At 33.5% G+C, this 26,609-nt stretch overlaps 2 protein-coding genes and 1 long non-coding RNA gene across 3 annotated transcripts in view; 2 read left to right on the forward strand and 1 right to left on the reverse strand.

The window, feature by feature from the left end:
- Positions 1-6,230, forward strand: part of LOC149960291 (sodium-coupled monocarboxylate transporter 1-like) — a 30,080-nt gene extending 23,850 nt beyond the window's left edge. The window contains exons 9-12 of the mRNA XM_090166651.1: positions 184-548; positions 4,228-4,325; positions 5,847-5,940; positions 6,144-6,230. Of these exons, the coding sequence (XP_090022777.1) occupies positions 184-548; positions 4,228-4,325; positions 5,847-5,940; positions 6,144-6,198 (612 nt within the window). The 3' untranslated portion in view covers positions 6,199-6,230. The remainder of the gene's footprint in view (positions 1-183; positions 549-4,227; positions 4,326-5,846; positions 5,941-6,143) is intronic.
- A 2,851-nt stretch (positions 6,231-9,081) lies between these two features.
- Positions 9,082-20,485, forward strand: LOC149960292 (sodium-coupled monocarboxylate transporter 1-like). The gene is made up of 12 exons (XM_090166650.1): positions 9,082-9,586; positions 10,324-10,389; positions 12,831-12,950; positions 13,383-13,537; positions 15,007-15,147; positions 15,262-15,400; positions 16,228-16,435; positions 16,495-16,649; positions 17,149-17,513; positions 17,660-17,757; positions 18,642-18,735; positions 20,367-20,485. The coding sequence occupies exons 1-12, from the start codon at positions 9,206-9,208 to the stop codon at positions 20,419-20,421; spliced, it is 1,977 nt and encodes a 658-aa protein (XP_090022776.1). The 5' UTR covers positions 9,082-9,205; the 3' UTR covers positions 20,422-20,485.
- A 1,894-nt stretch (positions 20,486-22,379) lies between these two features.
- On the reverse strand, positions 22,380-24,845 carry LOC149960293 (uncharacterized). The gene is made up of 3 exons (XR_016478426.1): positions 24,639-24,845; positions 23,970-24,071; positions 22,380-22,651 (listed from the first exon to the last, which is right to left on the reverse strand). It is a non-coding gene; the product is annotated as an uncharacterized LOC149960293 (long non-coding RNA).
- Positions 24,846-26,609: the final 1,764 nt, after the last annotated feature.

Genomic DNA, 26,609 nt, shown 5'->3' on the forward strand with positions numbered 1-26,609 from the left:
GCTAGGCTAATAACCATGGCAACACTTTAGGTCCGGGTCATCGAGTGACTTTTAGTCCCTTTAATTTAGGTGATCGCGTTATACTCTGAAAGGTTCCCTTAACCAGCCTCAAATTTCCTAAAAATAGACTGTTTTCTAAAGAATTTCCATAATTTTTTATTTAATTTAAAAATGTATTCACAGGCTTGTAAAATTGGCATTCTGGTGTCGCTGATTTTCTCTTTGTGGATGAGTATCGGCGCTTTACTATATCCGGCTCAAACGTACGGCATGAAGCACACCTTGAACGAATGTCCTGCTGTCGTATCTTTGCACAACGACCAGATTTTGAGGGCCTTTGCAAATCCAATTTTGACAGAAGACAACTCCAGTTATTATTCTTCACTTAACGAGTCATACTTCAGCCCCGAAACGAGAGATAGTAAGCCAATAGAACTTACAACCATGTTTCCATTCAGCCACGCATTTACAGACGATGTCATTAGACAACTCGGGCCAGCAGGAAATTCAACCACAACTCCAACCCTTGATGCAAGCACTGAAGACGAGTGAGTGAAATTATCCTTACCGATATTTTGCGCAGTTAAGCTTTTTATTAAAATTATGTATGTTTGACGTGATATCTGATAAACTTAATTAAAATCAACGTAGTATTGACCTTTATAATTGAGATAAACGTGTTGTTAAACTATCACTGCAAAATGGAGGTTAATTTCAAGAACACATCAACAACACCATTTTCGGTATCGATTTAAGAACACAGACACTTAACGAACAAGATTGCGCATTTCGACCCCTTCGGTAGTTCTTACATAATCTGATCCACCTTGGCCTTAGACATGAATATCATCGGGCTGCAAAAATATTCAACTCAGATTGTTGTTTTGTAAAGTTACAGCACTTCCGTAACTATTTGAATATCTGTCCCTTCTTAGCCGTACAAATTCAAAGAATAAACACGGTTTTCTACAGTTCAGAGAAGTGGTTTTTATATAATATATGCCCCTTTTATAAAACGGTGGTAAAGTTGAACGTCTGTAGAAATTTAAATTAAAATAAGAAATTAATATACAATTATATGAAATCTAAAGAAAATTAAATTTATTTACACAACTATTAAGAAAGCATTTATGAGATTTAAAAAATATTTAAGTTTGCTAATTCGTGGCTACAATAAGTCTAGCACGTCTAGCAGTTAAACGCGTCTGCTTATAGGCTATCTATCTAGTTTTAAACGAAAACAAAAACTGACTAGGAAACGACCCGAGGTGGCTCTCACCGATTTGGTTCCAAGTTGGGGAATTGTTAGTTTTCTACGTTTCATAATTTTGCAAAATAGCGTCAGATATCAATCAAAATATAAAGGGCTTATTATTCGGTCAGATTATGTAGCGTAGAAAATTTCACATAAATCGGCGAATTATTTCGGCAGTTATCGCACCATAAGTTATATTTATATCCGCCATATTTCAAAATGGCATCGGACTATTATGGAAAACCTATAGGGCTAATTCACTTCGGCAGATAATGAGACGTAGAAAAATTCAGATTAATCGTCGAATAAATATGAGTTTTATTGATATCCCCCATTTTTCAAAATGGCGTGGGATTTATATGAAAATAAATAGTAGTTATCACAGCATAAGTTTTGTATTATATTTAAAATTACGACGTATTTATTCAATTTAGCTCGAGTTCACCCAAAATAGTTTTTATTCACCCTTATTAGAGCAAAGTAATTCAAAAATGTAAAATTTACTATTTTTTTTAATTAAAAAAAAAACATTTTTGAATTTTTTAACTTTTGCACAGAACCCTTAGAATTTGTCATTTTCCCATGTTATTTTACGTTGATTTTTTTTCATTTTAAGTTGTCAGAAAACATTTTGGTTGCCATGGCAAAACGGAAGCATAGGGTAAATCTCCCCCTCACCTTTAAGATCTATTTCTAACAATCCCCCAAATTTGAACCATATCGGTGATAACCAGCTCGGGTCGTCTCCTCGTGAGATGAAAGATTATAACCTCAGGTATTTGGTGTGGAGCACCAACGTTTGCAACTCTGGCCGCTCTTGCCTTTAAAAATGTTTGGCATACGGTACAGGGAAATTTGAAAAATTGAGGGGTCTTCCATAAAGATTGTTTTGCAGGTTATTTTCCCTTTAAGATCGCGAATTGAAATTTTTCTCAAGACCACCAACAGAGACTTTAGAGAACTGTCCGAAGAAATCACCCGAAAATAGTAACATTAATCAATGAAACTCAAAAATGTATTTTTAATTAGTCTCAAATGTTGAAACGCCCTCAAAATCATGCCCAAAATATTCTCGAAAACAGTCAATTAAAGCAATCTTTATGGAAGACCCCTCAATTTTTCAAATTTCCCTGTACAGTGGCGCCAAACATTTTTAGAGCGAAAGGCAAGAGCGGCCAGAGATGCAAGCTTTGGTGTTCCACACCAAATACCTGAGGTTATATTCCCTTTAAGCCTGTGCTAAACTACTAGTAGTCTCTCGTTTTGATTATTTTAATCTGAAAATGACTACTTTGCAAAAGTGACGGATAACCGAAAGGTTTGTGAATTCTGGGCCCTGCGCTTATTAAAATATAAACAGACATCTAGTTTCATAAGAGACTGCATAGCCTACTGAATCGCTGAGTACTATTCGCGACCGAAACGACCCTAGGCGGTGTAACGACGCTAGCTCCTCCGAGGAAGCCCCTATGATCCAAGGTTAGTAAATTTTAGGCTATAAAAGGTTGCCTCGATACGCTGTGGTTGCTAAGGGCTAAGGTTGGTATCTTCGTTGCTAACGAACATCGTGACGTCACTGAGATGAAATCCTATTGAAAACCAATGGGATCTCATCTGGGTGACGTCAGCAACAGACGAATTTGGGAGGCAATCCAAAAATTCTTTCAAACCGTTTCTCGATCGAGACCCCCTTGCCTATGATCTAGCGTCTGCTACAGACATATTGATTAAAAAGTCAGCGGAACATTTTTTCTCACCCTCCTACGCATTGTAACCCGGCCACCTGAGTAAATGCCATTAAAAGTCGCTCGATGAATTAGGCCTAAGGTGGTGCCTGATGATGATTATTTTTATTATTAAAATATTCCCCACCTTCAAATAGAACACGTCAGACCATCACAGGTAGCGGGCATTGAGACTATATTCGATTCACATAGTGTGTTCTAAATGTGTTCTGAAACGATCCTAATGCGTGTTTTCAATTTGTTTAATAACTCAAGCTCGCGAGAAAAAATCAACTTGATATTAATTTTAAGTCATTTACAGTCGCATTGCTAAAAATGTATTGAAAATTCTAGAGTTGTAAGTCTGAAAATGACCGAGGCCTTTTTCCTGATAATGTTCCGTATTTTCCCGGAAAAAATTATTGTTTTCATTCCATGGTTAGCCTAATATTGTTCGCAAATTTAATTTTCGCCTCGTTTTTTCGAATCCAAAATAAAACTAAACGTCTAGGCTAGTCTAGAATTAAAACCCCTAAAAATTAATATGTTTGAATGTTTTATTTTTTCTATTTGCGGAAAATTTTCCGGAATTTTTTCCACAATTAATTTTTCCTGAAAAATTAGAAACTGAATGCGAAATCATGTAATTAAAAGATACAAAATTGAAGAAAAAAAATTAAAATTGTAGATACGGGTAAATGTTTGGAAAATAATATTAATCAACTAGGCTAATACCCAAGGCACCACCTAAGGCCTTAGTCATCAAGCGACTTTTAAAGCCATTAATTCAGATGGCCGGGTTACAATGCGTAGGAGGGTGGTGGCAAGCCGTTCATGCCAAATGAGCCAACAGCTCCCTACACTAACTATTACTATTAAGCTTAGCTCAATACATTCAAAAACATTTTATCGTTAGTCATCGAAACAAATGGCTAACCCAAACACCAAAATTCGTACATTAAAGGGAATATAACCTCAGGTATTTGGTGTGGAACACCAACGTTTGCAGATCTGGCCGCTCTTGCCTTTGCTTTTAGAAATGTTTGGCGCCACTGTACAGGGGAATTTGAAAAATTGACGGGGTCTTCCACAAAGATTGCTTTGCGGGTTATATTCCCTTTAAGGAACCGGATTCAATGTTGAGCGTTACTGAATTTAAAAGACTCAAAATTCTATTACGTTTTTTTTCTCTAGTTTATATATTATTTTTTCAAATAATCTTCAATTAATAATACTTTCCAATTGCAGTGGCATATTTCCGCTTTACAAAGTCTCTGTGATGTGGATTCAGCCCATTGCGACTGTGTTGTCCTGCCTCGTCGCGATTGTATTCAGTTGGATATTAGGTAAGAACCAAATTTTTATTTATTTTTACTGAATTAATATCTTTTGACTATGCGCGGCCACTCTGGCCTAGTTTTCGCCGTCCGACAGTGGCTGGAAGAAACACGGAGGTGGTCTTTTTTTCACGTCACCCGTGTGTGTTTGTAGCACCAATGATAATTACCGGGCCGAATTGATTGACTTTTAAGGGGAGGGGCATAATGGCAGGCCGCTTAAGGGGAAACTCTGCAAATGTTTATTACCGTCGTCTGCCGCTAGATGGTGTAATCATCATTACCGTGTTATGATTAATGAAATTTTTCTCGAACTTGACCTTAGGAACCGTAACTTTTAAATAATTCATATATCTTATACTAAAGATAATTTTAAGTATTATAATAATAATAGTAATTATAATAATAATCATCATCATCATCATCTAGCGACTTAAAATGCCTTAAACAGGTGTCTAGGGTACAATGCGTATGCCACACGAGCCAACCGCTCCCTACACTCACTATTTATTATTATTCATATCACTATCGTAAAAGACATTAAATGAAAATAAAATTGATTCGAAGATATTTAGTGCTTGCCACCACCCTCCTACGCATTGCAACCCGACCACCTGAATTAATGGCTTTAAAATTCGCTTGCTGACTTAGGTATTAACCTAGCTGATTATTATTATTATTATTATATTAAGAATATTTAAACAAATATTCAGGCGTTATAAGCGTCGAAAATGGTCCTAGTCAAATATCTATTTTCGACATATGAATAAACTTTCTGTCTGAGACCAGTCTCTCACAAATTTGTCCCTAAAATTAACAGATATCGCGTTCGTGTTTCGCGCGTGTGGGAAATTATTCAGCCAATAATGAAATAGTTAACGAAAAATTTACTCCCTCTGAAACCTGGAGTATAAATCAATCGAATCGGTCTTAATTCGAATGCCTACAATGGATTACAAAATGTCAGAATACACTTAAGTCAATAAATACATTTTTGTTTAAAAATAAACCATATGTAATTATTTCCATCCATTTCCCAACCAATAGATTAACTAAAGCGTTTGTAAATTTTCGATCTTCTCGAACTAAAACAAATAAATTCAACTTTATATCAACACACAATGTCCTTTACATGCTAAAATCTAGGAGCAACAAACACAAGGAGAACGCAACTTGCCTTTAAACAACGCTAACGGAGTGTTGTGTACAAATTTCATTGGACGAGCCTTTACGCTAAAAGATTTACGGGTGGGGGGGAGACAATTTCCCAATTTTCCCCTTCCGACGGCAGCAGGCGCTAAAGAGTCTAACCAATGAAAATTGTACACAAGAAAATCGACGACTTTTGACGGTTTGCGTTCTCCTTGTGGGGGGTGCTGTGTTTGTTGCTCATAGGCTTCTAGCTAAAATTAACTCTATTTTCGTTTTTCATCAATTATATATATATATATATATATATATATATACCTGTAAAATATACCTGTGAAGTATTTTTCTTTGATGTAATAACCTTAACTTTTTTCCCCGTAGGAATAGACGTTGTACCAGATGATAAACTGTTAAGTCCTTTAGTAGTGAGCAATAAAAAAAGTCAGTATGCGAAAATTGTTAAAAGACAAACCAGGTAATTTGAATCTGTATTTATTTTCATGGGCTTTTGAATTTATTTCATTTGTCATTGAAGCTCTGTTACATATCAAAAAATGGGCCTTAAAACTTTTGAAAGTCCCCAATAATGGCTTTGCTTTAATTTTCTTATTTTATTTGCTAATGTTTACAGATTGATAGTTTCATAAATTAGGATTATTAATCAAAACACAATTACAGGGATGATATACTTTCAACGGAATACATGGACAAGCTATCTGATTCTAAAGTTTAACTTGTAAAATATTTAAAAAATGTGTACATAGGATTTCTAAAATAAAAATTTAAAGAATTCATTTTTTATTATGTAAAAGGTTTGATTAACCTAGTTATTTAGTGTTTTATTTCGAATAAACAAATTCAAACTTATTTAAATATAAAACTAAATAAAAGTTACGATGAGAACATTTGATCTAGAGTAGTACTTATTATAAATGTAGAACTGTGAACTAGCTAAATGTTATCTGTAGATGGTTTAAGAAATGGGTTAATCTGATTTTGATTCATTTGGTGCTATGAGATAAAGTAACCAATAACCTGTCACGGCTAGAAGCGCCAATCTAGAGGGGAAATTTGGGACACCTTGTTGTTCTTATCTTACGTCGTTAGTGAATGAATTGATGCTATTTAATTTGTATACGAAATGCATTTCGTAAATATTAAAAAGTAAAGATTTGAATTTGAAATATGATTAGTGCCTAGTGTAAATATTTACCGTTATAACTTTAGTAATAATAATAAGCACTTTTGTGGATTCTGTGTGGAATGCGGTTACCATTAGGATAAAAGAGTTCTATGTAGCGTAAAATCACTGAAAACCTTTGTGGATTTTGTGTGGAATGCGGTTACCATTAGGATAAGAGAGGTCTATATTAGGGTGTTTCAAAAAAAATGCAAATTTGGAATTGTTTTGGTGCGCATTGATTTTCTTGTTCATTTTGGTGGGAAAATGACCCAGGAAAAAGTTTACGTAAATTCATTAATATTTAGGACTGCCTCGACAAGCTAAAGTTTTACCATTATGTACAAACCCATTTATAAGCAAAAAATAATTATGTCCCTCAAATACTTTAACTGAACGAAACATTTACTATTTATTACTTACTTAAGCTTACACAGGGTTTATTATAGTAATAAGTACTGGTACACAATAAAATAATTGGCAGAAATCCCCACAAAACCAGGTCCTAACTTGTGATTTTCAGCAGTTATGACTTGGTTTAGTGGGGCTTTCTGCCAAGTATTTTATGGTGTACCGGTACTTATTTCTATAATAAACCTTGTAAAAACTTAAATAAGTAATAAATATTAAATTTTTCGTTCAAGTAAAGTAAATGAGTGACAAAACTGATTTTTGCTTATAAATGGGTTAGTTCATAGTGGTAAAACTTTACCTCGTTGAGGCAGTCCTAAATATTAATGAATTTACTTAAAATTTTTCGTAGGTCATGTTCTCATCAAAATGAACAAGAAAATCCATGTGCACCAAAACATTTCGATATTTGCATTTTTTTGAACCACCCTAGTCTATATAGCGTAAAATCACTGAAAACATTTGTGGATTTTGTGTGGAATGCGCTTACCATTAGGATAAAAGAGTTCTATGTAGCGTAAAATCACTGAAAACCTTTGTGGATTTTGTGTGGAATGCGGTTACCATCAGGATAAAAGAGGTCAATATAGCTGAAAACTAGCTCCCTTTGCTTAAAAAAGGGTAAGAATTTGAGGCGTGTTTGATAATTCCAAACAAGCAGCTATTGTACTTCAATTAGTTTCTTAAAAATCGGTTCAGCAAAGAATAAATTGAAAAGCCTATATAAATCATTTGATTGTAAGTTATGCCGAAAAGAATTGTATACAGGGTCTTTTAAATTGATCGATACAATCGTTTTTCTCAAAAACGACGTGACGGAAAATGTTTTTTTTTCACCGGTAGGTCGCAGACAAAAAGAGTCAATAAGAAAGTTGAAGATAATATTGAAAAAGTAAGAATACAATTCGTTCGGTTAAAATACGGTTATTTTTCCCCGCCAACTTGTCTTCTTTCAAGCCCTCAAAACTCGTGAAAAAATAACCGTTGTTTAACCGAACCAATTGTATTCTTACTTTTTTTAATATACTCTTCAACTTTCTCATTGACACTTTTTGTCTGCGACCTACCGGTGAAAAAGTAAATTTTCTAAAACGCACAAAAATGCTTCGATTTTTCTGAAATTTACAAATTCATTTGATTACAATACGTTGTATATATCCTTAAACTTTCACGTCGTTTTTAAGAAACACGGTTGGATCGATCTATTTAAAAGACCCTGTATATAATTATCTAATGATAATTTATATATTATCACAACTTAAATCAATTTGAATACAATTTGGTAATTAACTTTTTTAATATGCCTTATTAATTTCTGGGTATATTTCAAAAAATATAAATAAAAAAATTAAAAAAAAATTAAAATAATCAAATAGCCCTAAACTTATTTGAGATGTGTTTGTTATCAGTGGTGTAGACAAGTGGGTGATTTCCGTGTCCAGACCCCCTTGGTCCTACCTTTGACTGTACTAAATTTGCACCCCTTTCTACCCCCTCTTAACATTTACATACTTCGTCCCCCCCCCCTTTGACAATTTTCTGGCTACGCCACTGTTTGCTATTAACGTAACGTTATACGCATTTTCATTGATTCATTTGAAGAACAACCAAACAAGAAGTGTTATCCCTTTTTAATCATTTGAAGGTAAGTTGTTTTTCCTTACATAGGGAACTCGCAGTTTAATATCAATTCCTAACTGATAAAGAAAATAAATATTTTCTCTCAAGAAAAATAAAATTTCGTTTTAGTACAAATCGTGAACCTGAAGAATGGAGATTTTCTCTTTAGGGTCAAAGATAAGATAGCGTAATCTCACTGTGTAGAAAGTGTTCTCAAGAAACGAGGCTTCAAGCAGATGACAGATACTCATTCTCAGTTTTATAGAGATAAGGCATTAGAAATATTTATCTCATGGATTGAATAAAAAGCTGATGTGGGCGGTAAGATCGTGTAACATATAACAAAATCCACTTAAAAAATAATTTAAGAGTTTATCGACGAGACGTCAGTTGATAATTGAACGAAGAGGGTACAAGTAAATGCTAAGGCGTCGATTATTAACAATATCATTTGTCGAAGGCCGAAACAGAATTTATTTGAGAATCAAGAAAACTCGAGTCGGTGTAACATTTGCATTCGTCGCGGAAGATGGAGCAGCCATTGGGTTTCGGGATCACGGATTACTGCATCATCGGCGCGTCTTTGATTGTGTGCGTTTTCATCCCTTTCTTCACGAGATCCAAGCCGAAGAAAGACAATGACTTCATTTACGGGAATGACAATGAAGACAAAGGAAACACCGTGGACGAATACTTGCTGGGTAACAGGCAAATGTCCGTCATCCCGGTGGCATTCTCAATTACGGCCACGCTGCTTTCGGCCAATTCCATGACCGGAACTACTGGTGAAATTTTCATCAACGGAATGCAATTGCTTCTCATGATGGTTGGGTACATCATTGGGCAAATGCTAGTCTCCAAATGGATCGTTCCTGTACTGCACAACATCAAAATAGTTAGCATTTACGAGGTAACTTGGTTACAGGCTATGGTTTATGAAACCCAGATTATTTAAAGTGGCATTGATGTTCTGTACACAGCATTTCGTTTTGGAATGGACAAAAAAAAAGAAAATATAATTGTACATACAACCATACGTTCTTAAGACGTGTTCCAGGTGCCCTATTTGCTATGGCACCGCGGCATTTAACACCCAAAAAAACAATATAAAATTTAGAACATTTTTATGAATAATTCGTTGGTAGTTGGTACTACCGAAAAACATTTAAATATGCTAAAATCCATAAACTATTTTTCAGTAATTTCAATTCAGTTGAATTAATAAGTTAAAGGTTTTTAACTTCATTTGAAGTTATTTGGTATAAGGCATTCGGAAAAACCAACCTACTTACAGATTAAAAGAGCACATAAATTTACACTTTATTAAGTTTCGTAATTTAACTTATCAGATTGAAATTTGAAGAAAATGACTAGTGGATCCTTCGCGTTATCACTAAATTCATTTTTTAGAAAAACAAACTTTATAACACATTTCCAATAGACGAAAACACTAAATAATAATATTCAAAAGAAAATCTTTGTTTGGTGCGACAGAAGGGAACACCATTTCGAACTTTAGCTTCTGCGTTTCTACTAAAGGGATTTTTGAAAACGTTATTCATGAGGAGATTTAAATTGTACTTAAGAATCTGAAATTGAATTTTGCAATATTTTAAGAAGCATACTCATATTTTTTACATTTTTCAGTATATCGAATTGAGATTTGACCGCTCATTACGGATGATATTTTCAGTGGTGTTTCTATTCATCAATGTAAGTTTTAAAAATGCGATTGGCGTAATCATAACGTAAAACGCGTTATTTGCTTATCATTTAAAAATATATGGATTGATAAAAAATAAATATTTTCAACGAATTTTAAATTTAAACCAGTATTTAATTAAATATTTTTGAAAGAATAACGTTCCCTAGAATAAATAATTGAGATATCTATTTCACAATTATACAAATAATTCAGATTTTTTTCACATTTATACCCTGGTTTGAAAAATTGTTTGTAAACAAAACGTTTAATGAATAGCTCTGCTAAATTTCTTTATGGATATGGTCTTAGTATTTAATTAAGGGAAACCACTTCCCAAAAGAGTTATAGATTTGGAGGCGCCAACCGTAGTCTGGAGATTGTATACGCAGATATAAAAGGTTTCTTGAAAAATTCCTCTTTGGAAATAATCTCTTTCGGATAAGAGAAAAAAACCGGGTGCTGAAATACACAATTGATTTTTTATATTTGATACATGTATACCGTAAAACTGGGCCATCGTTTTTATCGGTTACAGATGAAAAAACAGCAAACAATATTACACGTGAAAGAGATACGCAATCTTAGTTAATAAAGTTTAGAAATGATGGTCTCGTGGTTTTTGACTTGCGGAATGTTTCTTAAAAGAAAAACCAGACCTTTTTTACTAAAATGAAAATAAAATCGAATGGAAGGTTTTTGGGTTTCTTAATAATCGTGATTAAATGATTATATATTTAATCATGAATTAATTTGTTTAATAAGGATTAATCATTTCAATCACAGTTTAATCATTTCAATCACGATTTGATTATTTCAATCACGGTTTAATCATTTCAATCACGATTTAATCATTTCAATCACGGTTTAATCATTTCCATCACGAACTAATCCATTAAGCCGTGATTAAATCCATTAAATTAATCCATTTAATCGTTATTTATTGCATTAAATTAATCCATTTAATCGTTATTTTTTGCACGAAATTAATCCATTTAATCGTTATTTATTGCATGAAATTAATCCATTTAATCGTTATTTATTGCATTAAATTAATCCATTTAATCGTTATTTATTGCATGAAATTAATCCATTTAATCGTTATTTATTGCATTAAATTAATCCATTTAATCGTTATTTATTTCATTAAATTAATCCATTTAATCGTTATTTATTGCAATAAATTAATCCATTTAATCGTTATTTATTGGTTTTAATTAATCCATTTAATCGTTATTTATTGGTTTTAATTAATCCAGTTAATTGTTATTTAATTAATTAATTAATTTAATCGCGAATTATTCCATGAATTAAATCCTTTAATAAAAATTATTCCATGAATTAAATCCTTTAATAAAAAATTATTCCATGAATTAAATCCTTTAATAAAAAATTATTCCATGAAATAAATCCATTTAATCACGAAATAAATAAAATCGTTATTTTATCCATTTAAACCATTTAATCATAATTTAATTCATTTAATCATAATTTAATTAATTTAATCATGATTTAATTCATTGAATCATGATATTTAAATATTAAATAATGATTTTATCGATTAAACAATGATTTAATCAATTAAATAAGGATTTAATCAATTAAATAATGATTTAATAAATTAAATAATGATTTAATAAATTAAATAATGATTTAATAAATTAAATAATGATTTAATCAATTAAATAATGATTTAATCAATTAAATAAGGATTTAATCAATTAAATAATGATTTAATAAATTAAATAATGATTTAATAAATTAAATAATGATTTAATAAATTAAATAATGATTTAATAAATTAAATAATGATTTAATAAATTAAATAATGATTTAATAAATTAAATAATGATTTAATAAATTAAATAATGATTTAATTAGTAAAATATTGATTTAAGATTATTTTCGTGTTGTTAATTTTCCGCCAATCAGAAAAATAAAAAATGAAACATAAATTTACTTTTTAAAGGTTTTTAATGTTTTTAACTTTTTATCGATTTAAAATGTCTAATATCAGTAAACATACTTCAAAACATTAATAGTGTTACATTGTTTATCAGTTTAAACTAGTCTAAGGGTTTAGTTTTACTTTTAGATTCGAAAAAATGTAGCGAAAATGCCTTTTTTTTAAATTTGCAAATAATATATTAGACTAATCGATGGAATGAAAACTCTTTTCTTCTTTTCGGAAAAATACAGAAAATTTTCCACGGAAATTTTTCTGACTTACAACACTAGATTATTCCATCCGAATCTTAACGAAACTGTAGAACAATGCGCAAATATGTTGCACAAAAGTTATTTAAATTAATATCATAACCATATTTTTTTGGTTTTTGTAAATAATTCCATTTTAAACTAATAGAATATACCATGTGAGAATGGTAAAAATCTTTAATTTGAAGATTGTGTCATGAATAATAAGATTTGATGCATTTTGTTCTCTTCTTAGCTCATAATAAATGGCGTATTTCTATTCGCCCCTGCGATCTCTTTTACCACGATCACCGGATTTCCATACTGGATAACCTCGAGCATTACGGGAGTGGTTTGCACCATCTACTGCATCATGGTAAGGAGTAATTAATTTTTAATCACCTAAAATGATCCCAATAATCTTTCAATTCAAATTAATATTTTGGGTTATTTGTACCGTAAACTGCATCATGGTAATACCATGATTAATTAATTTTTGGTGGAAGGACAACTAGCAATCTGTTGAATCGGCAGTGATGCAATAAAATGGCCGAGGGAGATCAGTGGGGTGCATTTCGTTGAAAACTACGACAGTTTTTGCAAAACAAAACATTAATTACTGATTGTAATAAAATTTCAAGCGCCTCGTCTACTTATTGTACAGAAACTATGTTGAACATTTCAAAACCTGCTCAAAACTACAACAGTTTTTGTTCCGCATAGAAAAAAAATAACTCAAAGATGTTATTTATTGCCATACTTTTTTGTATTTTTATTTACGGATACAACGGTACATCTTTCTTTGAAGGGTGGTTTGAAAGCAGTTATTTGGGCGGACGTATTTCAGACGTTCCTCATCTTTTTGTCCACGATCATGATCGCTGTTCAGGGAGTTATTGACGGCGGAGGAGTCGCTAAAATATTCAAAACAACCTTCGAGGGTCGGATGGACGAACACTTCGTGTGAGTTGCGACACTTTATCATTGATATCATTAAGAATATATTAATTTATACTTTGGGAAAATGACTAACTTGAGACGTTTTTAGCGTTACTTCTAATCTTCTTTATGCTCGAAAACTAAGTCCCTTCCCTTTCAACCAATCATAGGCTCGGTATCTGGTGACATTTTTCTTTCCACCTCCTGTGCTGGGAGAAAATTCGGTGGTTCGTCTCAATCTAGGAGCAACAAACACAACACCCCACACAAGGAGAACGCAACCCGTCAAAAGTCCTGCATTTTCTTGCGTACATTTTTCATTGATTAGACGCTTTAGCGCCTGCTGCCCTCGGAAGGGGAAATTCGGAAATTGTCTTCCCCCCGCCCGTAAAACGTTCAGGGTAAAGGTTCGTCCAATGAAATTTGTACCCAACACTGTGTTAGCGTGTTTATAGGCTCGCTGCGTTCTCCTTGTGTTTGTTGCTCCTACGTCTCGATATAGTCATTTTCGCTAGGTTTATATAAAAGCATTTTTTATTTTTTTATAACTTCCATACAAAATATTTTTTCTGGTAACTTTTCCAGTGGTAAAAAATCACCTTTTGTCTCTGTCAAATGTTCCGTAAATCTCAGGAAAGTTCAGATTCCCAAATCGGCGCTTTAGAGATTGCGCTTTAACATTCTAAGTAAAATATTTGGGGAAGGTACTATAAGCTGCAAACTTAAATATTAGAGTAACCAAATGTTATTATTTTTTAATTTTTGAAAACAATCCAAAGCCAAATTAAAATAATTGGTGAAACTGCATGGCACCTGGTAACTAATAGCAGATAATGTTGAATTCCGGCTACGACCGGTGACATTTTCGTTACTTTTTCCATAGGCTTATTTTGGTGTCAAAGAATGTGGCAAAAAGTGGTAAATACCGACATGGCGAATAATACTTTTACTGGCTAATATGCCAAATAGTGGCAAATAGTAAAGTTTAATAAATATAAAAAAACCTAGAGAGCAAAAATTTATTTGTGCTATTTTAGACAAATATACTGAATTAGTTGCCAGGTTTTGGGTTAGAAACTCAATTATAGCCCAATCTAGGAATTTATTTTGGCTACTTTTTTACGATTTTTCCTGCGTTTAAATTCGTCTGCTATATATCTTTAAGGTGTGTTAAATGGTTCTTTTGTGAAAAACTGAAACATTTTCTCACATGTAAATGATGTAAATGATGCTACATCTCTGAAAGACATAATTTAAATGCATTTTCTGATTATTATTCACTATTTGTCACTTTTTGCCACTGACATGGACTTTATTCTAAAAGAGTGAGATTTAGGTAATCCTGAGATTATGCTAAAGTTCGGGACATTTTCGTTACCCTTTCCAAAAGCTTATTTTAATTAATCTTTTAAGTCAATGATTGCTTTGTTTCAAATCAATTTTGAGATTGTAAATCAAGTTCGCCATTTGTGATAATTAAAATTTTAATTTAGATTGATTGAAGACTTTTCAAAACGCTATTCGGTCTGGGCCGTCATTGCTTTCGGAATAGTGTCGTGTCTTTGGGGTACAGTCAGTTCTCAAGCAGGAGCTCAAAGACTCTTATCCGTTAAAAATAAAAGACAAGCTCAAATGTATGTTTGTTAAAATTATAATTTTTTAGTAAAATTCATTTAAGTACCTAGTGAATAATCAACCTACTGGTACAAACAAGTATTAAGTGGTAATTATTAACCTCCCTGACTTAGGTCTCTGGTTATAAGCATGCTACTGATTGTTTTCTTCGAGGCGTTGATCATCTTCGCTGCTGTGGCGATATTTGCGAAATTCACCAATTGCGACCCTTTGCAAAGGCCCATGGAAACCGCAATTTACATGCCGGATCAAGTAAGGGAAATTCTCAATACGAATAAACCTTTAATATTGGTTAAGAAGGTTCAATCCATCTTTGCCAAGGTGGTTTAACTTTATCACGTGCGATTAAATTAAAAATTTTACCGAAAAGTGCGCGAAAGTGTTATTAATTTAGGAAAACTATATTTTTTAACTGTTCCCAGTTGAAGTAGATACACAATTTCTATGTTTTGTAATAGTAGTTAGCTAACAACTTAAGTAAACGTACGTATGACGTTTTCTTTGGGCTGCTCTCAACAGTCACTCCAATCAAGTAATCGTATCAGATCGTTTTCGTAGCCATATTTCAGAAGCAATTTCGGAAAAAAAATTTAAAGAGAGGTATAGCAAAGTTTATCATTTTTAGCTAAAGATCAAACAAGTTTTATCCGTATTTCATTTTCTCTAAAAATAATAAATTCCAAGTGCTCTGCCTCCGAACTGTCGGAATAATGATAATGATAAAGTTGCCACTATTCATATCCGACCACTTACAGCTGCTTCATATGGAGTAGCCAAGCATTTATTCGCATGAGTAAATCTGAATAACTTCATTATAACACGTAATTCTACCAGATTTCCACGCGATAGCCCAACGATTTTCGAAGGTATCCTGGAGCAGTCGAAGCAGCAAAAATTAAAACCATTAGGTACCGCTTACAATTTTACTTTATTCTGTCCTCTACGCGGTATCTTCACCAACAACTAATTGGAGAAAATGGTTCAATGAAATTATACGAATTGTATCGAAGTTTATAGCTAAGAACTATCGTGATTTAGAAATGAGAAAACCAACTAATAACAAACCGTGTTCTTCGCAGCTATTTATATACGCCGCGGGGAAAATGCTCGGGCATATTCCGGGCCTCCTGGGAGTCGCCATGGCTGGGCTGATTAGTGCCGCTCTAAGTACCATCTCGTCATTCATCAACTCCTTCGCCGCCTGCACCCTGGAGGACTACTTGAAGCCATACTTCCCGAATCTGACCAGAACCGACAAAAGGAATCTAATTATATGCAAAGTACTCAGTAAGTCGAGATGTTCAGCGACTGTTACACCACGATCATTCGAATGTATTTTTCAACAGCTGCATTCTACGGAGTTCTTTCCATCGCTTTGAGTCTGGCTGTGCCTCATTTGGGGGGAATCGTTCGAGTACTTTTCGCCATCATCGGGGCGTTGTCTGGACCTTTAATGGGCACTCTTTTCTTGGCTTTCTTCTATCGTAAAGCAAACACTCAAGTAAATGAAAACATTCTTTGTGATCTTAGTAACCTTAAAGATATCCCTGCAAGACTTACGAAAATTCGAGATTCAAGTAGAAATTCTTATGGAGTACGTTGGCTACTGTATTTTAAAACCGAATTAAACCTCCCCTCGCGAACGTTCACAAGTGCATTCACAAATCATCTTAAGGTCTTTTCACACGAGCCAACTTTTCAAATCAAAATGCTGAGTCAGCAAAAATGGATCAGTGATCCATTTTTTACTGGCGTACTTTTTTGGTGGATCAACTCATCGAACTTTTATTCACACGAACCAACTAGTTTACTCAACTCAAGTTGACTCATCTAGTTGAATCAAAAAGTTGGCTCGTGTGAAAATGCCTTAATGGTGGGCTTTGCCTCCTTTATTCTCTCTGAGGACGTCTATGTTTTCCCTGGAAGCTAGGCACTTCGCTACGTCCCTTGGAGTACACAATATTGAGGTATAATAATTTATTTTATACACTTTAATGTAGGCATGTAAAATTGGAATATTCGTATCGTTGATTTTCTCTTTGTGGATGAGTATCGGCTCTTTGATCTACCCCGCTAAAACGCACGGCGTGAAGCACACCTTGAACGAATGCCCGGCCATCGTATCTTTGCATAATGACAAGATTTTGAGGGCCTTTGCAAATCCATTTCCACCAGAAGACAACTCCAGTTATTATTCTTCATTTAACGAGTCATACTTCAGCCCTGAAACGAGTGATAGTAAATCAATAGAATCCACAACCATGTTTCCATTCAGCCACGCTTTTACAGACGATGTCATTAGACAACTCGGGCCAGCAGGAAATTCAACCACATCCCCTAGTCTTGATGCAAGCACGGAAGACGAGTGAGTGAAATTATCCTTACCGATATTTTACGCATTTTACTTTTTATATTTGACTCATAAAGACTGAAAATTCTATTTAAGAAAATATTTGTTGTTTTTTCCAGTTTAATTTCCAATATTCAATTAATAAAACTTTCCATTTGCAGTGGCATATTTCCCCTTTACAAAGTCTCTGTGATGTGGATTCAACCCATTTCGACTGCGATCTCATGCTTGATCGCGATTATATTCAGTTGGATATTAGGTAAGAAATAATCTATTTATAACTTGTCATTTATGGTACTTGAGCAATTCCGTGCTTTAGTGGATGCTCAGTTCTTTTTAAATATTTGGCTTCTTGAAATACGGAAAGAATGATCAGTCTCAAGTGAAAAATATTTATTTCCTTTTCTCTAATTATTTTTATTTTGGTATTTCTACGTGCCATTTTACATTTCAACCTTAGTCATTTGTCAGATTAACCTTTTCTTCCGTTATTTTAAAATTTCGTACCTTTATAAAAAGATGGAGAAACTGAACTTTCTTGAATTTTAAAGTTCACATCGATGGTTCAATTTGAATATTTTTAGGTTTATGAAAAAGGATGAGCTGTTACTTCATGGAAATAAAATATTTAATTTAAAATATTCGGAAGCTTTCGGACCGTAGTATAAAAATATTCAAACTGAACTTTCTGTCCATGACCTTGATACAAGGGTCTACGAACAGCGGCAGAGGGGCAATGCACTACAATTTCTACAAAAACATTAACTGCGAGGGGAAACTAATTTATTTCTGATATTTGCTAAAAGAAAGTGCACATGGAAATTGTGAATGAACTTTCCAGTCTGTTCAAAACATAAAATTGACAAGTTAAACACATGAAATGTACCAAACTCTCACCAAGTAAAAATTGCAACTTTAGCCCAAAAAATTATTTTGGCTGTTTCTGGCGTTAATCCCAGGATTTCTGTGGTCATGTTTCCTCCAACTTCTCAGACACTTCTAGACTCTTGATAGATTACCTTTTTATTATGACCCTTATAGTTTTTAGATTGGTTTTATGCTAACCTAAACTACATGTTAGTCTTTCCTCAAGTGCCGGTATAGTATTTTTCATTTTAATAATAACCTTAATTTTTTCCATAGGAATAAACGTTATACCAGATGATAAGTTGTTGAGTCCTTTAGTGGTGAGCAAAAAAAAATATCAGTATGCCAAAATGGTTAAAAGACAAACCAGGTAATTTTAATTTTAATATTTTGTTTAAGGCCTTTCTATTTATACGCGTTTCTGGTTATAAACAACATATTTAGGGATATAAGTTATGTTCCAAAATCTAGTTCGTTTTTATTGGTTACTGTAGAACATTTCTTAGGGTTAACGGTAATAGATAGTGTAGTCAGCTGTTGGCTCGCGTGGCATGAAGGGCTTGCCTCCACCCTCCTACGCATTGTAACACGGCCACCTTAATTAATGGCTTTAAAAGTCGCTTGATGACTTAGGCCTAAGGTGGTGCCTTGGGTATTAGCCTAGCTGATTATTATTATTATTAACAACGACCTTTCATTATACGGACATGTTGTTTAAGCTCCTCAATAACAATTATCATGATAATTCAAGTTTACGGTTTTCGATCCAATTACAAAGTCGTTGTTATACATTAGAAGGGAACTGGATAGTTAATCCATATTCTTCAGTCCGTTCCCTGAGCTTAAGACGATCGCAATTTCACACAAAGACGCCTTTGGTGGTCACGTTATTATTGGCAAAACAGGATTGTGTATTGTTTTATATCCTGATCTGTGACGTAGAATAACGTTATGGCCAGGGTTGGCAAGAACCGAAAAAATACATGGTTAAAACCACTTTTTTTATTAAAAAATATTGAGAAATGAATTAGAAATATTGAAAAAACTAAAACTAAACCTTCACTTTTTGTTGTAAGTAATGAGAGCTAGAAAATACGCCGCCATGTTAGGGTATTAAGGCGGGTAAATAAGTCTGCTGTAAAGGTACTGTCACGTGCTAAAACGTAATTTTAATTATCTCATTTGTTACCTAAAACTGACGTCTTCCGACGCGATTGAAGACCGTTATCTGATTTGTTACCTAAGACTGACGTCTTCCGACGCGATTGAAGACCGTTATCTCATTTTCCCCCTAAAACTGACGTCTTCCGACGCGATTGAAGACCGTAACTGATTTGTTCCCTAAAACTGACGTCTTCCGACGCGATTGTAGACCGTAACTGATTTGTTCCCTAAAACTGACGTCTTCCGACGCGATTGAAGACCGTAACTGATTTCTTCCCTAAAACTGACGTCTTCCGACGCGATTGAAGACCGTTATCTGATTTTTTCCCTAAAAGTGACGTCTTCCGACGCGATTGAAGACCGTAACTGATTTGTTCCCTAAAACTGACGTCTTCCGACGCGATTGAAGACCGTTATCTGATTTTTTCCCTAAAAGTGACGTCTTCCGACGCGATTGAAGACCGTAACTGATTTGTTCCCTAAAACTGACGTCTTCCGACGCGATTGAAGACCGTAACGGATTTGTTCCCTAAAACTGACGTCTTCCGACGCGATTGAAGACCGTAACTGATTTGTTCCCTAAAACTGACGTCTTCCGACGCGATTGAAGACCGTTATCTGATTTTTTCCCTAAAAGTGACGTCTTCCGACGCGATTGAAGACCGTAACTGATTTGTTCCCTAAAAGTGACGTCTTCCTCTAGTGACATTTTCCTTCCCCCCACTCGTGCCTTGGTCTGAACATAGTAATTATCCCTAGATAAAAAATGAATTCTTCATTTGCTTTTATTTATTTCTTTATAGTTACTTATTATCTTTAAATAATATACCATTACAGGGATGATATACTGTCAACGGAAGACGTGGCCAAACTATCTGATTCCAGAGTCTAGCCTGTAAAATGTTATTTTAAAAATTTGTATATAGTATTTCCATAATAAAAGTTTTATGAATGTTTATCGTGTATAACAGATTATTTAATTTTATAAAATGTGGATGAAACAAGTTATTTAAAGATTTAAATTCATTTGGAATATATATTTATTCCATTAAAATGGGTTTAAGCTTATGTGTAGGTTTAATTCATTTTAAGTCAGATTGGGAAAAAATTATAAGTTGTACTTTGCTAAGTGGATGCTAATCGATGCAGTGCATTAAGATTTAGACTTTGTTAATTTAGTTTGAGATAAGTGAAATAGTCTTAATGAAATTTGTTTTGAAATAGATAAAGAGATTTGTGTGATTATTTATTAATGTTGAATGAAATGTGGAATTAAGAATTGGTAGCAATATTGGGGAAAATGCTGGAAAATCGTTTGCTTTGAAAGCTGTGAATTCAGATAATTTAAACTCTATTTATTTTGAAAAGTGTTTTTAATGGAAGATCGTATCGAGGAAAAGGTGGAAATATTAAACGCAGAATCGTGGTTATTCTGCAGGCAATCATGACTCGCATATTATCTTTTAACCTTGGTAGTAGAGCAATCGAAATAATAGGATATTTATAGTACCAAGTAGTACTTAGCTTTCAAAATGGGCTGAATTTTCATTATTTGGCTGGTATTTTAACATGTACATTATTCCAATTTATAAATTGAGAAATTGAACGTGTTATAGAATAATTAATAGGTCCTTAACTAAATTATAGTTTATTTGTAATACTAATTTTTACTGATTCATTCGAGAAGGTGTGGTTGTTCACAAAAGTCGGCAAGGCACAAAATGATCTAGTTTAAAACAAAATCTAGCATTTGACCAATTTTGAAATGGCGCAATGACAACGCTCAGATTACTACAGTAAGGTAAGAAGTGAAGAAAAACACATTTAATGCGAATGCTATTTATACAAAATTTCTGAAAAACAGAAAACTTGGTGGGAAACACGAAGTTTGCTGAAAAACAGGAAGTCTGCTGAGAACAGGAAGCTCTGTGGAAAATAGGAAGCTTGGTGGAAAACCGAAAGTTTTCTGAAAACAAGAAGGTTCTTGTAAACGGTAAGGTTGATGAAAACAAGAAGGTACTTGTAAACGGTAAGGTTGGTGAAAACAAGATTTTGTGGAAAACAGGAAGTTTTCTGAAAAACAAGAAAGTTGTTGAAAATAGGAAGTTCGCTGAGAACAGGAAAGTTTTTGAAAATAGGAAGCTTGCTGAGGACAGGAAAGTTGTTAAAAGTAGGAAGCTTGCTGAGGCAAGGAAAGTTGTTGATAATAGGAAGCTTGCTGAGGACAGGAAAGTTGTTGAAAATAGGAAGCTTACCGAGGACAGGAAAGTTGTTGAAAATAGGAAGCTTACTGGGAACAGGAAAGTTGTTGAAAGTAGGAAGCTTGCTGAGGACAGGAACGTTTTTCAAAATAGGAAGCTTACTGAGAACCGGAAAGTTGTTGATAATAGGAAACTTGCTGAGGACAGGAAAGTTGTTGAAAATAGGAAGCTTACTGAGAACAGGAAAGTTGTTGAAAGTAGAAAGCTTGCTTAGAACAGGAAAGTTGTTGAAATAAGGAAGCTTACTGAGAACAGGAAAGTTGTTGAAATTAGGAAGCTTACTGAGAACAGGAAAGTTGTTGAAATAAGGAAGCTTACTGAGAACAGGAAAGTTGTTGAAATTAGGAAGCTTACTGAGAACAGGAAAGTTGTTAAAAGTAGGAAGCTTACTAAGAACAGGAAAGTTGTTGAAATTAGGTAGCATGCTGAGGACAGGAAAGTTTTTGAAAATAGGAAGGTTACTGAGAACTTTTAAGTTTTTGAAAATAGGAAACTTGCTGAGAACCCTAAATTTATTCAAAATATCAAGCATGCTGAGAACAGGTAGTATGGTGCAAAATAAGAAGTTTGTTGTCAAACTAGTTAATCATCGAAGTTTAAAGTATTTTATTGGATATATAGTGAGTAACAAGTAATTAAAGCAATTAAATCGAATCGACTAAGGGTGACATATGCACCTTCCAGATAAGCAGCGTGCGGCTTGCGGAGGACGGTCTATTATTACAGGACATTTAATTTTTCCACATGTCTCGGAAAGATCACATCGACATGTACATGTATTGTCAGTGTTGCTGCAATAGGCATCACTTGGACTGTCGCATTCATCTGAAGCACAAGTTCCTCCATTTTTCGGGTCGCAAGCTGTTTAAATTATTGTTTATGTGTAATTGATATAAATAAAAACAAAAGTAACATTATAAAATTAGCAAGATAATAACACTTTGTATGTCAGCTAGGAAAATATATCACAGATATAATTTTCAGAGCTTTTGGGTAATTTGGGTCCAATTCTCAGCACAGAGCCCCCTAGTGCTTAAATATACCTAAAATACAATGGATTAGTACTAAGAACGGTAACACGCTAACTAGTTTGAGTGCAAGTCAGAGTCAGAACTTGGCGAGCACGTCCGTGTCGAAAAAATGAAATTAGCATTAAAGCAATAGTAGTGTCATACTAATATTATTATGTTACTTATGATAATAACATGAAAGTTTTTATTTATATTAAGGGCGAATTACTACATTTAGTCGGTCTTTGCCAGAATGTTCATCCCCTTCATTAGTTAATGGAAGTAGCCCTTCCTTCCCCTCTTCTCTTGTCAAGGGGTTATTAGACCATGATGCTCGCGGGGGGAAATAGACCATGATATTCGCGGGGGAATTAAACCATGATGCTCGCGGGGTGGAATTATACAATGAGGCGCGCGGAAGTATAATTGGACCAAGATGTTCGCGGTAGGGAATTAGAACATGATGTTGAAAGAAATTTAAGAATCTCTCAGCAACTTAGGTAGAATACGACAATTGAAACGTTATTAAGGGCAAAGAACGCAAACGTTTCCTGAGTGATCGTAGAGAAAAATCGAAATAAAGCTATTGGTAAAACATGGCCTAATCTAAACTAGAGTAGAAATATTCACGACTCTAACCGACGAAAGACCAAAACCAGCGATATATCGAGAAATTCATTAAATATTTACATATTTGGCGCTTAATTTAAAAATTATTATCAAATATTCTTTGTTAAAACATGTTTTTGATATTTGTAGAACTTAGTTAATAACAAATAAATTTAAATTTTTATATAATTGCATTTAATCGCTTTGGTAACTATTTAAATATTCCAGTTTTCTCTCTAGGAAATTTACTAAACTGTTCTGCGAGTATCACGTATGCAGTAGCCTTGATGCTAAGCGAGACAAATTTTATACAACCGAAGCTACAGGTTGGTCCTCAGTTACCTGCTAAAAAGGGGCCAAGAGTACGTGACTATAGGCATATCGTACATCTTGCTTTTAGATTCAAGAAATTTTCATCGCTTTAATACTCCATCAACTACATGAACTACCCGTCCCTGATGACCTCGAGATTTGCCATAGGAAGACCCGCAATTACCGGGATACGAATTGGTGCCATAAATCGATTCAATCCTTCATTTAAACTCTATAAAATAACTCACTTTCTCCAAAGGGAATTAAAGCTGCACTTCTATGGATGAAAAGAATTATCAATAAATAAAGAATCGCCAAATGCGTTTTCCTTTCCATTTTGCAAACGAAACCTGTATGTGTAAAATATTTTTGATAAGTCGCCTTACAAAGTCTCGCTACCTCCTAAGAGCAAATGTCAAGCAAGTAGAGATAGAAAAAGTTCTAAATTTATTTAATTATAAATGTTGCTTTAATCTTATTTTCAGTATATTTTAAATATACCAGGGTTTTCTGGTTTTATAAAAGCTTAAACATAGTTGTTAAACCAATTCTACCTTTCACAGAAAATAAAAATGTTACTTTTTCAAAATTAAAAAGGGGTTAGTTTCATCTACGCGCAGAATTTTGAAAAAATTTTTAACTCAAATTAAGGTTTTAGCTTAGGTAATAAATATAATTCATCTAAGCAGCAATTTCTTCAAAGCATCATTTGATATTAAGATTAAATCAAATTTAAGCAAAAAAAATGGTTATGTGGTTTTTTATGAAAATATATATTTTAAATTTACTTTCAGGCTATTGGAAAATATTTTTTTTAATTAAAGTTAAAGGTTTATAAACAAATTTTATAAAAAAATTATTTTATCATAATTTTATTATAATCGTTTTAAAAATTCAAAGACGCGTTAAATGCCTACCTTTTCAGTTTGTGTGGAATTCTCTTGAACAAAACAGAGTCGCTTGTACGTCAGCGAGAAAGAGACGAACAGTTCAGCAGACCCTGATTACATCTGCATTGCTTCATCACACAAACCATCTGCCATGACGTGCACTTTGAAGCTTTTGTATTATGGATTGCGCAATATCAAAATTCCCGTCGTTTCATAACTTTCAACGGAAAACCAATTTCAGCCGAATCGATTTTAGCTAGAAGGAAATAACCACAGACCAAAAATGAATATTTTGTCTATGGAAATAACCCGAATGTAATGTAACTGTTTTGGAAATTGCAAAATTTTCTTGTCGATACAGTTTCCAGTAGAATGAGAAAACGATTTTTATTTTATTTATTTTGCCAATTTGTGTGCGTGGGAAACTAGCCCTTTAAAGTTAAAATATCAATTTTCTCCAATTGTTAGTTTATTAAAGTGGGAGGTTCTTAGCCAAAAGGTGTTGCAGCTTCACCGAGGGCAGGTCACTTCCTTGATTAACGACGCACCCCTCAAAAGATTAAATCCGATTTAATCGTGATTATTTTGATTAAATTTAATTTAATCACGATTAAGTTGATTAAATCACGTTTAATCATGATTAGAATGTTTAAATCTGATTTAATCATGATTAAATCTGATTAAAATGATTAAATCTGTTTAATATGACTAAATCCTTATTAAAAAAATATATCGTGATTAGTATGATTAAATCGTACTTCAGTTTTGATTTTAATGATAAATTCTATATTCGACTGATTATATTGATTAAATCGTGATTAAAATGATTAAAACTAATTAAAATTATTAAATCTAATTAAAAAGGTTAGGTCATGACTAGAATGATTAAATCTCGTTTAAATGATTAAATCCTGAGTAAAAAGATAAGATCATGATTAGAATGATTAAATCTCGTTTAAATCATGATTAGATTTTTTAATCTTGATTACCCTGATTTAATCACGATTACCCTGATTTAATCATTTTAATATGATTAAGACGCACCCAAAATGGAAGTGACCTGCCCCTCGAGCTTCACTTCAACAAGTCTATGACTACGTTGTCATGGAGGTAGTAGGTAGTGTGTTTGGTGTAAACCGAATCTCGAAATCCGTGCTACATTGCAAACGCTCGTGTTAGAGTTAGCACGTGTTTTCTATAACACGGGTAATGGACCCGTATTTTCTCAGAAAATCTGATTTTTCCAAGAATAAAAACGCAAGAGCACGGGTTTGATATGCTTGGTTTTTTTTAGTTGCAAATGTGGGGTACATGTAGTTTATTGAACGAGGTATACATATAATATACCGATGACGAAACGAAACGTCTAGGAATTTACTAAAAACTTCTCGGAATATTCTAGGAAGGGTTTTTCGGTCACATGATTTATTTCGACCTTTCGACTAAATTGCGATAGAAATAAGAGCTAGAGCTGTTTTAAACCTGATATCCATTTTCGGTCTTACAGCACAAGCAGAGCCGGACGTCAGAGCCCAATAGATTTTGCAGAGATCGAAGCTAGTATAAAAATTCTAAACAGAGGTTTTTTCTTGGTAGGGCTAAGCCCGTGTCAAGGTTGAAAGTGGACTTCATGAACACGGCTGAAAACGTGTTCCCGCAAAAGCTCCTAGTGAAGAGCGAAATCGGGATTTACCAAATTTTGTGATTCCTAGCGACGTCAGATGTTCTAGCGCACGTGGCAAAAATATGTTAAGAGTAACATTTTATATTTCTACATGGTATCCACTTATGTTAATAAAAGCAACTATTAATATTGTTCACTTTGTAAATAATTATAAATAAGAACCGGCGTTGCATAGTAAACTGTATTTTTTAAACAATGTTACAGTGGCTGTTACTGATAATTATTTTCAGTTTTTAAAATAGAGCTAGCCCATACACATTAATTACTCAATTTATTTCTAATAGATTATACATAAATATTTGAAGAATTAAATT

The sequence above is a fragment of the Leiobunum rupestre genome, chromosome 2 (genome assembly GCF_980474605.1).
Source record: "Leiobunum rupestre chromosome 2, qqLeiRupe1.1.hap1, whole genome shotgun sequence".
Lineage (NCBI taxonomy): Eukaryota > Metazoa > Arthropoda > Arachnida > Opiliones > Sclerosomatidae > Leiobunum > Leiobunum rupestre.

What these genes read in the sequence shown, in the direction of transcription:
- LOC149960292 (XM_090166650.1), top strand. Translation starts at nt 9,206, where the DNA reads ATGGAGCAGCCATTGGGTTTCGGGATCACGGATTACTGCATCATCGGC. An exon ending in CGGATGGACGAACACTTCGT is followed by an intron (nt 13,538 to 15,006) that starts GTGAGTTGCGAC and finishes ATTTTAATTTAG; the next exon opens with ATTGATTGAAGACTTTTCAA. An exon ending in CAATTTACATGCCGGATCAA is followed by an intron (nt 15,401 to 16,227) that starts GTAAGGGAAATT and finishes TGTTCTTCGCAG; the next exon opens with CTATTTATATACGCCGCGGG.